At 51.0% G+C, this 13,701-nt stretch overlaps 1 protein-coding gene across 2 annotated transcripts in view; it reads right to left on the minus strand.

Annotated features, from left to right (window-relative positions):
• Positions 1 to 1,359: 1,359 nt before the first annotated feature.
• The window catches only part of COG7 (component of oligomeric golgi complex 7), a 173,321-nt gene continuing 160,979 nt past the window's right edge, over positions 1,360 to 13,701 (minus strand). For both annotated transcript variants that reach the window (XM_075319222.1, XM_075319223.1), the window contains 4 exons: positions 10,596 to 10,679; positions 10,286 to 10,400; positions 9,205 to 9,348; positions 1,360 to 1,720 (listed from right to left, as the gene is read on the minus strand). In XM_075319222.1, coding sequence (XP_075175337.1) covers positions 1,554 to 1,720; positions 9,205 to 9,348; positions 10,286 to 10,400; positions 10,596 to 10,679 — 510 coding nt within the window. In that variant the 3' untranslated portion in view covers positions 1,360 to 1,553. The remainder of the gene's footprint in view (positions 1,721 to 9,204; positions 9,349 to 10,285; positions 10,401 to 10,595; positions 10,680 to 13,701) is intronic.

Raw genomic sequence — 13,701 nt, forward strand, 5'->3', positions numbered from 1 at the left:
ATCACATGACTCCAATCCCCACACTTCCGGTCATGCATACTAGACCTCTTCTGAAGCCGGGACGAGTACACCCGGCTTCATAGAGCGTATGACCGGAAGTGCGGGGCGTTCTGATCATGCTCACTGACCCTAAACCTGGCATTCTGAAGTGGTGTCAACGGGCACAGGTACACGTGTCACCGCTGATGACGCTGGTCACTGGGCATTGAATAGCATGCTAGCACACCCCTGTGGGTGTACTAACATGCTAAGAGGGTGGACTAGTTTGAGGAAGTAAGCATTGTTGACCTTAGGGAGATCAACATATCCACTGCGGAGACACCATCACGTGTTTCTCAACGCAGTGATTCTAGAGCAAAGCCCCCTGGGAAGTATGCAAATGAGAAAGCCGCGGAGACACCATCACATGTTTCTCAACGCTGGCAGGAAACTAGCCAGGTCTTTCACCGGGAAGGAACAACCACGGGAAGGGCAGTCTCCAGTCAAGGAGACCACCTATACCAAACATGGTATCCATCCACAGACAGCCGTTTCGGGGTATTTGCCCCTCATCAGTGTGGAGTAGGAATCTGGCTAGTGGGGGCAATGCCTAGTAAAGAACATACTTCCCAGGGGGCTTTGCTCTAGAATCACTGCGTTGAGAAACACGTGATGGTGTCTCCGCAGTGGATATGTTGATCTCCCTAAGGTCAACAATGCTTGCTTAAGTAGTCTTTTACTAGGCATTGCCCCCACTAGCCAGATTCCTACTCCACACTGATGAGGGGCAAATACCCCGAAACGGCTGTCTGTGGATGGATACCATGTTTGGTATAGGTGGTCTCCTTGACTGGAGACTGCCCTTCCCGTGGTTGTTCCTTCCCGGTGAAAGACCTGGCTAGTTTCCTGCCAGCGTTGAGAAACATGTGATGGTGTCTCCGCGGCTTTCTCATTTGCATAGTTTGAGGAAGTAGCGCCCTTGGGACTAGTTGCTGGCCTGATTAGCATATCATAAAGGATCTTTAGAAATACTTTTTCTAAAGATCCTTTTATCTATGCTACTAGATACAGGGACAGTTAAGCAATGATTAGCAATATACACCCAGAACTGCTCGTGGTACTGGGTGCATCTTACACCTGACAGGTTCCCTTTAACCTTAAAAAAAATTATGAAAATAACTTTAATATCTTATATGTAAGCCATTGTATCACCAGAACATCCTAACAAGAAATACAAATGGTGCAGCCAACTTTATTTTACAGCCCAGCGGACGTTCGGGGGGGAGCGGAGCTGTTACATAAGTTACTCAGGTGCCTTTAGTAAAAACACTTTCAAAACATATTAAACTTTTCTATAAAAAGAATACAACTCCAGACGGATTCTAATAAATATACTCATTTTTCTTTATATTTGGCAGTAAAGTTTACAAGATATCGCATATTACAAGGACACGTTAGGCCACCACAGTCCATTAACTCTATGAGTACCTGTCCTGAATACAGAGACCTTGATAGATCCTGCTGAAATGCCCTGAGTGGATTGTGATCTGAAGAGTGGCAATGTTACAGGCAGATTAGTACTCAATGTTTCTCATTGCAGCAATGGAGGAGGAGATTTTCCTGGGTAAGGGCTTTGCCGCTTGTCTGAAGTCTTCAGGTTTGGTCTTGATCAGAGAAACAATGGTGTGTAAAGTGCGGGTGGGCTGAAGACCAAGTGCATCCATGACATTGATCAAGTAATCTAGGAAGAGAGCATAAAACAAGGGTATATTACAGAGATGATCAAAAAGTTTCACTCGACCCTGGTCCAACGACCATTCCGGTAGTCCCTGGCAGCTGGACCAAAGCCCTGGGAACCTTCTCATAATCTGTTGGCATCCCCAATGCCCTTTCTGATTCGTGTACTTGGCACAACATCATGCGTGCATTGAATTGAAATAATGATGTCATGGACCTGTCTCTGGACCTGACATCACCTCTCTACTAACCAGAATCCCACAATGTCTGTCTGCTATTTCATCCTTATTCTCTGCTCGATTCCTAAAATTGAACATGGACAAAACAGAATTCATTGTCTTTCCTCCTCCTCACTCAATGCCCCCACCTGACACATCCATCAATGTCAATGGCTGCTCACTTTCCCCAGTGCCACGTGCTCGCTGCCTGGGAGTAACTCTAGACTCTGCTCTATCCTTCAAGCCACACATCCAAGCCCTCTTCACCTCATGCAGACTACAACTCAAAACATTTCCCGGATTCGTACATTTCTTTCCCAAGAAGCTGGAAAGAAGGGAATTTTGTTTACTTACCGTAAATTCCTTTTCTTCTAGCTCCAATTGGGAGACCCAGACAATTGGGTGTATAGCTACTGCCTCCGGAGGCCGCACAAAGTACTACACTTAAAAGTGTAAGGCCCCTCCCCTTCTGGCTATACACCCCCCCGTGGGAGCACGGGTCCCTCAGTTTTAGTGCAAAAGCAAGAAGGAGGAAAGCCAATAACTGTTTCAAAAACAAATTCAATCCGATAAACAATATCGGAGAACGTAACTTATCAACATGAACAACATGTGCACCCGAAAAACAAATACCCTAAGAAAAAAACAGGGCGGGTGCTGGGTCTCCCAATGGGAGCTAGAAGAAAAGGAATTTACGGTAAGTAAACAAAATTCCCTTCTTCTTTTTCGCTCCTAATTGGGAGACCCAGACAATTGGGACGTCCAAAAGCAGTCCCTGGGTGGGTAAAAGAATACCTCGTGATCGGGCTGTCAGGCAGCCCTTTCTTACAGGTGGGCCACCGCCGCCTGCAGGACTTGTCTACCTAGGCTGGCATCTGCCGAAGCGTAGGTATGCACCTGATAATGCTTGGTAAAAGTGTGCAGACTCGACCAGGTAGCCGCCTGGCACACCTGCTGAGCCGTAGCCTGATGCCGTAATGCCCAGGACGCACCCACGGCTCTGGTAGAATGGGCCTTCAGTCCAGAAGGAGTCGGAAGCCCAGCAGAACGGTAGGCGTGAAGAATTGGTTCCTTGATCCACCGCGCAAGGGTGGATTTGGAAGCTTGCGACCCTTTATGCTGACCAGCGACCAGGATAAAGAGTGCATCCGAACGGCGCAGAGGCGCCGTGCGGGAAATGTAGATCCTGAGTGCTCTCCCCAGGTCCAACAGATGCAAACCCTTTTCAAATTGGTGAACTGGATGCGGACACAAAGATGGTAAAGTGATATCCTGATTGAGATGAAAGGAAGATACCACCTTGGGAAGAAACTCTGGAATTGGACGCAGTACTACCTTGTCTTGGTGAAACACCAGGAAGGGAGATTTGCAAGATAACGCCGCCAGCTCTGACACTCTCCGAAGAGACGTGACCGCCACCAGAAAAGCCACTTTCTGTGAAAGCCGAGAAAAGGAAATCTCCTTCATAGGCTCGAAAGGTGGCTTCTGGAGAGCAATTAGAACCTTGTTCAGATCCCAGGGTTCCAATGGCCGCTTGTAAGGGGGAATGATATGACAAACCCCTTGCAGGAACGTGCGTACCTTAGGAAGTCGCGCCAGGCGCTTCTGAAAGAATACGGATAGCGCAGAGACTTGTCCTTTAAGGGAGCTAAGCGACAAACCTTTTTCCAACCCAGACTGCAGGAAGGAAAGAAAAATAGGCAATGCAAATGGCCAGGGAGAAACTCCCTGAGCAGAGCACCAAGATAAGAATATCTTCCACGTTCTGTGGTAGATCTTGGCGGAGGATGGTTTCCTAGCCTGTCTCATGGTGGCAACAACATCATGAGATAAACCTGAGGTCCCTAGGATCCAGGACTCAATGGCCACACAGTCAGGTTCAGGGCCGCAGAATTCAGATGGAAAAACGGCCCTTGAGACAGCAAGTCTGGACGGCCTGGTAGCGCCCACGGTTGTCCTACCGTGAGATGCCACAGATCCGGGTACCACGACCTCCTTGGCCAGTCTGGAGCGACGAGAATGGCGCAACGGCAGTCGGACCTGATTTTGCGGAGCACTCTGGGCAATAATGCCAGAGGTGGGAACAAATAAGGTAGTCGGAACTGCGACCAATCCTGAACTAAGGCGTCTGCCGCCAGAGCTCGGTGATCGTGAGACCGTGCCATGAAAACCGGGACCTTGTTGTTGTGCCGTGACGCCATCAGGTCGACGTCCGGCATCCCCCAGCGGCGACAGATCTCCTGATGGAATTGTCCGACTGAATCCGGATCTGCTTGCCCTCCAGCCACTGTTGGAAGGCTCGCAGAGCAAGATAGACTGCTCTGATTTCCAGAACATTGATCTGAAGGGTGGACTCTCTCTGAGTCCACGTACCCTGAGCCCTGTGGTGAAGAAACACTGCTCCCCACCCTGATAGGCTCGCATCTGTCGTGACCACCGCCCAGGATGGGGGTAGGAACGACTTTCCTTTTGACAATGAGGTGGGAAGAAGCCACCATCGGAGAGAGTCCTTGGCTGCCTGAGAGAGGGAGACATCCCTGTCGAGGGACGTCGACTTCCCGTCCCATTGGCGGAGAATGTCCCATTGTAGAGGGCGCAGATGAAACTGCGCGAAAGGGACTGCTTCCATTGCTGCCACCATCTTCCCTAGGAAATGCATGAGGCGCCTCAAGGAGTGGGACTGGTTCTGCAGGAGAGATTGCACCCCTGTCTGCAGAGAGCACTGTTTGTCCAGTGGAAGCTTCACTATCGCTGAGAGAGTATGAAACTCCATGCCAAGATATGTTAGTGATTGGGTCGGGGTTAGATTTGACTTTGAAAAGTTGATAATCCACCCGAAACTCTGGAGAGTCTTCAGTGCCACGTCCAGACTGTGTTGGCATGCCTCTTGAGAGGGTGCCTTTATAAGTAGATCGTCCAAATACGGGATCACGGAGTGACCCTGCGAGTGCAGGACAGCTACTACTGCTGACATGACCTTGGTGAAGACCCGAGGGGCTGTTGCCAGCCCGAAAGGTAACGCTACGAACTGCAGGTGTTCGCTTTCTATAACGAAGCGTAGAAAACGCTGATGCTCTGGCGCAATCGGCACGTGAAGATAAGCATCTTTGATGTCTATTGATGCTAAGAAATCTCCTTGAGACATTGAGGCTATGACGGAGCGTAGAGATTCCATCCGGAACCTCCTGGTTTTTACGTGTTTGTTGAGCAACTTTAGATCCAGGACGGGCCGAAAGGACCCGTCCTTCTTTGGCACCACAAACAGATTGGAGTAAAAACCGTGACCTTGTTCCTGAAGAGGAACGGAAGTCACCACTCCTTCCGCCTTTAGAGCGGCCACCGCCTGCAGCAGAGCATCGGCTCGGTCGGGCGGTGGGGAAGTTCTGAAGAAACGAGTTGGAGGACGAGAGCTGAACTCTATCCTGTACACGTGAGACAGAATGTCCCTCACCCAACGGTCTTTGACCTGTGACAGCCAAATGTCGCCAAAGCGGGAGAGCCTGCCACCGACCGAGGATGCGGAGAGCGGAGGCTGAAAGTCATGAGGAAGCAGTCTTGGTAACGGTTCTTCCTGCTGTCTTTTTTGGGCGTGACTGAGTCCGCCAAGAATCTGAGCCTCTCTGATCCTTTTGAGTCCTTTTGGACGAGGAGAATTGGGACCTGCCTGAGCCTCGAAAGGACCGAAAACCAGACTGACCCCTCCTTTGTTGGGGCTTGTTTTGTCTGTGTTGAGGTAAGGATGAGTCCTTACCCTTGGAGTGTTTAATGATTTCATCCAAACGCTCCCCAAACAATCGGTCACGAGAAAAAGGCAAACTGGTTAAGCACTTCTTGGAAGCAGAATCTGCCTTCCATTCTCTCAACCACAGGGCTCTGCGCAAAACCACGGAGTTGGCTGACGCCACCGCCGTACGGCTCGTAGAGTCCAGGACAGCATTAATCGCGTAAGACGCAAATGCAGACATTTGAGAGGTCAATGGTGCCACCTGCGGGGCAGATGTACGTGTGACCGAGTCGACTTGTATAAGCCCAGCTGAAATGGCTTGGAGTGCCCATACGGCTGCAAAAGCTGGCGCCAACGACGCTCCAATAGCTTCATAGATGGATTTCAGCCAGAGCTCCATCTGCCTGTCAGTGGCATCTTTAAGTGCCGCTCCATCTTCTACTGCAACTAAAGATCTAGCTGCAAGCCTGGAGATTGGAGGGTCCACCTTGGGACACTGGGTCCAACCCTTGACCACGTCAGGGGGAAAAGGATAGCGTGTATCTTTAAGCCGTTTAGAAAACCGCTTCTCAGGATAAGCGTGGTGTTTCTGGATTGCATCTCTAAAGTCAGAGTGGTCCAGAAAAGTGCTTAATTTACGCTTGGGATATCTGAAATGGAATTTCTCCTGCTGTGAAGCTGCCTCCTCCGCAGGAGGAGCTGGCGGGGAAATATCTAACATCCTATTGATGGACGCTATAAGATCATTCACTATGGCGTCACCATCCGGTGTATCCAGATTGAGAGCGGTCCCAGGATCAGAATCTTGATCAGTTACATCCGCCTCATCACCCATAGATTCGTCCCGCTGGGATCCTGACCAGTGAGACGAAGTTGAGGGCCCCTCATAACGAGCCCGCTTAGGTTGTCTGGGACTGTTGTCTGAGTCAGAATCTTCACCCTGGGGTGCATGTGACACCCCCGGAGCTTGGAAGTGTTCCAGCTGAGGGGGACCAGGGAGCAATGATGCCACAGTGTCCATGGTCTGAGTTACTGGTCTAGACTGCAATGTTTCAAGAATCTTTGACATGGTCATAGACAATCTGTCAGCAAAAGCTGCAAACTCCGTTCCTGTCACCTGGACAGCATTCACAGGTGGTACACTCTGGGTCACGTCCAGCAGAGGCCCCGGCTGTGCAAGTTGCACAGGGGCCGAGCACTGCACACAATGGGGGTCAGTGGAACCTGCCGGTAGAGCAGCCCCACATGCGGTACAGGCAGCATATAATGTCTGTGCCTTGGCACCCTTGCGTTTTGCGGACGACATGCTGTTGCCTCCTTGTAATCTAGGAGGGTATATAGCCGAGAATCACCAGCGACCGTACAGTACAAAGTATTTGCAAACACAAAATACTCAGTATACAAACGGCACAAGTGGGGGTGAGCCCTTGAGGGCTGCTTACCGCCCGCTGAACAGCGGGTATGAGGCCGTAGAATCCCGTGTCTGGGTCTCCCCGTCTCCCCTCTGCAGCTCAGCGTGCAGGCAGGAATGGCTGCCGGCGTTCTGTGAAGAGGGGCGGACCGTGGGCGTGCCACAAACAAAGTGCGGGAAACTGCGTCCTACTGTGCCTGGTGTGAGGGCTGGAGTATGTCAAAAAGACTCCAGCCCTCAGCGCTGATGCTCTGTACAGCGTCCCGCCCTCCTCCTGACTGGCAGGTGCGGAGGCGGGAACGAACGAACTAGGCCGCAAAAGCTGGGGACTGTAGTAATAAGGGCGGCCGTGATATATGCACGGTCAGCGCGGAAGTCCCCGGCGCACCACAAGTCCCAGCCGCGTCGCAGTCCCAGCGGCCGGCGCGACCGTTCTCCCTGAGTCTACCCACTCAGCTAAGCTGAAGTGAGGAAATGGCACAAGCGCAGCAGCGCTGTTGTCCCCGGCGCACTAACACACCCAGCAATGCTGCGGTGTGCGCGCGTATGCACGGGGACACAGAGTACCTTGACGGAGCAGGGCCATGTCCCTGACGATACTCAGCTCCATATCCAGCGGCTTCTCCAGGGGCTGCGGATGGAGCACGGTCTCAGTGCCTGGAGACCGGTAAAATCCCACTTCGCCCAAAGCCCTAATGGGGATGGGGAAGGAATCAGCATGTGGGCTCCAGCCTCCGTACCCGCAATGGGTACCTCAACCTTAACAAGCACCACCGACAGAAAGTGGGGTGAGAAGGGAGCATGCTGGGGGCCCTGTATGGGCCCTCTTTTCTTCCATCCGACATAGTCAGCAGCTGCTGCTGACTAAATAGTGGAGCTATGCGTGCGTGTCTGACCTCCTTCGCACAAAGCAAAAACTGAGGGACCCGTGCTCCCACGGGGGGGTGTATAGATAGAAGGGGAGGGGCCTTACACTTTTAAGTGTAGTACTTTGTGCGGCCTCCGGAGGCAGTAGCTATACACCCAATTGTCTGGGTCTCCCAATTAGGAGCGAAAAAGAAAACACTAGTTCATGCCCTTATTATCTCCCGCCTGGATTATTGCAACCTCCTGCTCTGTGGCCTCCCTTCTAACAGCCTCGCACTCCTACACTCTATTCTAAACTATGCTGCCCGACTAATCCTCCTCTCCCCCCGCTACTCCCCGACCTCTCCTCTCTGCCAATCCCTTCACTGGCTTCCCATTGCCCAACGACTACAGTTCAAAACCCTAACCATGACCTACAAAGCCATCCACAATCTGTCTTATCCCTACATCTGTGAGCTAGTCTCTCGGTACTTACCTGCACACAACCTCAGATCCTCACAAGATCTCCTTCTCTACTCCTCTCTCATCTCCTCTTCCCACCATCGCATCCAAGATTTCTCCCGTGCGTCCCCCATTCTCTGGAATGCTCTGCCACAACATATGAGACCATCGCCTACCTTGACAAGCTTCAAAAGGAACCTGAAGACCCACCTCTTCCGACAAGCCTACAACCTGCAGTATCCATCAGTCTGATATAACGCCGCACGACCAACTCTACCCTAACCTACTGTATCCTCACCCATCCCTTGTAGACTGTGATCCCTCGTGGGCAGGACCTCTCTCCTCCTGTACCTGTCTGTGTCTTGTAATGTTTATGATTATTGTACTTGTCCCTATTTTGTATACCCCTTTCACATGTAAAGCGCCATGGAATAAATGGCACTAGAATAATAAATAATAATAATAAATAATAATGGAAGCCAACTAATCAAAAAAAGGCAGGGGATGCCGGTAAGTAGAAGATCTGCAGGGCTTTGGTACGGCACCCAAGGAATATCTACATGGCCGCTGCACCAGGGTTCAGCGAATCTCTTTGATCAACTCTATTTGATGAAGCTATTCTACAGAGTCAAATGCTCTATGGGTAGTCATTTTTGGATTGGAGAATGTAAGGCATATTTGAGTAGATAGACAATGCTGTTGGCTCAGAACCGATCACATGTGATCACTGGTGGTCAATCAAAATTAATACCATCCAAGACAACATCGTAGCGTCATCATATACAATACCTGTCCAGTATAATACATAAAGACTAGCAATCTCTCACCTATATCAGTTGCAAGCTGCTTGCTGGAGTGTGGTGTGAGGACTGGGATCTGTAGGATGACATCGCAATACGTCTGCATGGTGGCTCTGGCTAGTGATCCTAGCCAGTAATCAGCCATGTTGTCCAGTTCTGGGGTCTCTTCTCCTGCAATGAACACAAAGTGCATGAAATTGGCTATGGGAAACCATGAAGAACCTAGGTTGATGACCATTGTTGTAGGTCTGAGAAGTGTTAATATTTGTCAGTGCTTTGCATGTTTTCTGGGTGTATAACATACGGAAGCGTTTACAAACTTGGCAGTAAAATGGCATTAGAGGGTGAATAGGCGAAGGTGGAGTTGACCTATAAATCAACCAAGTAATCAATGATTCCAGATGGCTGTTACGTCACCACCAGAGTCCGCTCCACCGACTTCTGCTCCGATAGCCAGGCGCCGCCGTGTTCCTGCCGTGGATGGTGCTGGTGATGGGAGAGGAGTCGATGCCAGCGGCACCCGGTGGGCGCAGGCTCCGATCATCCACTGGGCTGGGTTATCTTAAGATCTGCAGTACCACTGGCTGACTGTGGGTGGCATGTGTCTTCCAGCTGAAGTGGCCAGCGTTCAGCTACAGCCAATGGGAAGACACCACACCCTTCTTAGTTCCACTCCTGTCTGCTGACCTCTGCCAGAGATAGTTCTGATTTTCTGGCTCCTGATCCGCCCTATTCTGTTTTGTGATTCCTGTGTGCTGACTTCTGCGTGTTTTCTGACTACCCTTCTGCCTGCTGTTTTTGTACCTCACTACTCGATCCGGATTTGACCTCTGCTACGTTTTCTGATTACGTCCTTGCCTGTCGATTCTGTCCCTGTTCTGCTATTCCTGGTTTGACCCTGCCTGACGACTAGTCTCATCGGACTGCTGCCCTCAACAGGTAGTGATCTCCAGGGCCCTGTGTAATTCCAAATCCCTGTATAGGGGTTAAAGGGTTTCAGGGTTCTGGGGGTCCCGCTTGGTGAGTGGCTTCCCTCTAGCTTGTCCATTACATCCCATCTGAGTCTGTTGATCCAGGCAGGCGTTACAACGGCAGACTGTAGACCCACCTTGTTCGGGAGGATAGGGCAATTTCCCAGCGTGCAATGCAAGTTCTAGAGCTGAATCTTCTGGGGTTACAAAGGGCTCGAGATGCAGAGGAAGAGACATGAGGTACTGACCGATCTAAAAACGCAAAGGTGACGTTACAGATCATGATTAGAAATAATGCTACGTAACTGTTGAAAGGTAGGAAAAGCTGGGTGGAAACTCTTGTGGATGCAAGAATTTTATGTATCACTATTGGTGATCACCCAGCTTTCTGGGGGAAAAAAAATCTGTAAGAACCTGACAGAACAGGATACTTGGTCACACACTTACATTACTGATGTATTCGAGAGGAGTGAGGCTGAATGTCGGCAAGTCTTCTGTCAATGTTTCACCGTGGTCCTCGTATCCCCAACTCTGATAATAAAATACAATACAGATTATCAGACCAAAAGCACGGATAACCGAGATCTGAGGTGGCTGCAAGTCCTCAAGAGAGAAGTAAAATCCACTAAGTGGTAAGTGGTCGTCAAAGATGGAGTTCTGCTATATAGGGATTTAACAAAGTAGTGCAGAAACCGGGATATACAAAGTAACTAATGCTTTTAGTGGTATGGTGCGGGTGCCCTCAGCAGCAAGGAGTGGTGGCATTAAATGTACTTTTCAACCCAAAAGTGGGAAGCCACCTTTGTAAAAAAAGAAGGGAATTTTGTTTACTTACCGTAAATTCCTTTTCTTCTAGCTCCTATTGGGAGACCCAGACAATTGGGTGTATAGCTTCTGCCTCCGGAGGCCACACAAAGTATTACACTTTAAAAAGTGTAACCCCTCCCCTCTGCCTATACACCCTCCCGTGGATCACGGGCTCCTCAGTTTTGGTGCAAAAGCAGGAAGGAGGAAACTTATAAATTGGTCTAAGGTAAATTCAATCCGAAGGATGTTCGGAGAACTGAACCATGAACCAAAAGAACAATTCAACATGAACAACATGTGTACACAAAAGAACAACAGCCCGAAGGGAACAGGGGCGGGTGCTGGGTCTCCCAATAGGAGCTAGAAGAAAAGGAATTTACGGTAAGTAAACAAAATTCCCTTCTTCTTTGTCGCTCCATTGGGAGACCCAGACAATTGGGACGTCCAAAAGCAGTCCCTGGGTGGGTAAAAGAATACCTCAATAACAAGAGCCGAAACGGCCCTCCTCTTACAGGTGGGCAACCGCCGCCTGAAGGACTCGCCTACCTAGACTGGCGTCTGCCGAAGCATAGGTATGCACTTGATAGTGTTTCGTGAAAGTGTGCAGACTAGACCACGTCACTGCCTGACACACCTGCTGAGCCGTAGCCCGGTGCCGCAATGCCCAGGACGCACCCACGGCTCTGGTAGAATGGGCTTTCAGCCCTGAAGGAAGCGGAAGCCCAGAAGAACGGTAGGCTTCGAGAATCGGTTCCTTGATCCACCGAGCCAGGGTTGACTTGGAAGCCTGCGAACCCTTACGCTGGCCAGCGACAAGGACAAAGAGCGCATCTGAACGACGCAGGGGTGCCGTGCGAGACACGTAGAGCCGGAGTGCTCTCACCAGATCCAAAGAGTGCAAATCCTTTTCACATTGGTGAATTGGATTAGGGCAAAATGAAGGTAAGGAGATATCCTGATTGAGATGAAAAGTAGATACTACCTTAGGGAGAAATTCCGGAACCGGACGCAGAACCACCTTATCCTGGTGAAACACCAGGAAGGGGGCTTTGCATGATAGCGCTGCAAGCTCAGACACTCTCCGGAGTGATGTAATGGCAACTAGAAAGGCCACCTTTTGCGAAAGACGTGATAAAGAGACATCCCGCAGCGGCTCGAAAGGTGGTTTCTGAAGAGCCGTTAGCACCCTGTTAAGATCCCAGGGTTCCAGCGGACGCTTGTAAGGTGGGACTATGTGGCAAACTCCCTGCAGGAACGTGCGGATCTGCGGAAGCCTGGCTAGACGCTTTTGAAAAAATACGGAGAGCGCCGATACTTGGCCCTTGAGAGAGCCGAGTGACAAACCCTTGTCCATTCCGGATTGGAGGAATGAAAGAAAAGTGGGTAAGGCAAACGGCCATGGAGAGAAACCGTTATCAGAGCACCAGGATAAGAAGATTTGCCAAGACCTGTAATAGATCTTGGCGGACGTTGGCTTCCTGGCCTGTCTCATGGTGGCAATGACATCCTGAGATAACCCTGAAGACGCTAGGAGCCAGGACTCAATGGCCACACAGTCAGGTTGAGGGCCACAGAATTCAGATGGAAAAATGGCCCTTGTGACAGCAAGTCTGGGCGGTCTGGAAGCGCCCACGGCTGACCCACTGTGAGATGCCACAGATCCGGGTACCACGCCCGCCTCGGCCAGTCTGGAGCGACGAGAATGGCGCGACGGCAGTCGGACCTGATCTTGCGTAACACTCTGGGCAGCATCGCCAGAGGAGGAAACACATAAGGCAGTCGGAACTGCGACCAGTCCTGAACTAACGCGTCCGCCGCCAGAGCTCTGTGATCCTGAGACCGTGCCATGAATGCCGGGACTTTGTTGTTGTGCCGTGACGCCATGAGATCGACGTCCGGCGTTCCCCAGCGGTGACAGATCTCTCGAAACACTTCTGGGTGCAGAGACCATTCCCCCCGCATCCATGCCCTGACGACTGAGAAAATCTGCTTCCCAGTTTTTTACGCCCGGGATGTGAACTGCGGAGATAGTGGAGGCTGTGGCTTCCACCCACTGCAGAATCCGCCGGACTTCCTGGAAGGCTTGACGACTGCGAGTGCCGCCTTGGTCGTTGATGTATGCGACGGCAGTGGCGTTGTCCGACTGGATACGGATCTGCCTGCCCTCCAGCCACCGCTGAAAAGCCAATAGGGCTAGATACACTGCCCTTATTTCCAGAACATTGATCTGAAGGGAAGACTATCGGAGTCCAGGTTCCCTGAGCCCTGTGGTGGAGAAAAACCGCTCCCCACCCTGACAGGCTCGCGTCCGTGGTGACCACAGCCCAGGTTGGGGGTAGGAAGGATTTTCCCTGCGATAGAGAATTGGGAAGGAGCCACCACTGAAGTGACGTCTTGGTTGCAAGGGAAAGAGAGACGTTCCTGTCGAGGGAAGCCGACCTCCTGTCCCATTTGCGGAGAATGTCCCATTGGAGCTGCCGTAGATGGAATTGCGCGAACGGCACTGCCTCCATCGCTGCCACCATCTTCCCCAGGAAGTGCATGAGGCGCCTTAAGGGGTGTGACTGACTCCGAAGAAGTGATTGCACCCCTGCCTGCAGAGAAAGCTGTTTGTCTCGCGGTAGCATGACTACCGCTGACTGTGTATGAAACTCCATCCCGAGGTAAGTCAGTGATTGGGTCGGTGTCAACTTGGATTTTGGGAAGTTGATGATCCACCCGAACTGCTGGAGAGTCGTCAGAGCGA

Source organism: Anomaloglossus baeobatrachus, chromosome 7, assembly GCF_048569485.1.
Source record: "Anomaloglossus baeobatrachus isolate aAnoBae1 chromosome 7, aAnoBae1.hap1, whole genome shotgun sequence".
Classification (NCBI taxonomy): domain Eukaryota; kingdom Metazoa; phylum Chordata; class Amphibia; order Anura; family Aromobatidae; genus Anomaloglossus; species Anomaloglossus baeobatrachus.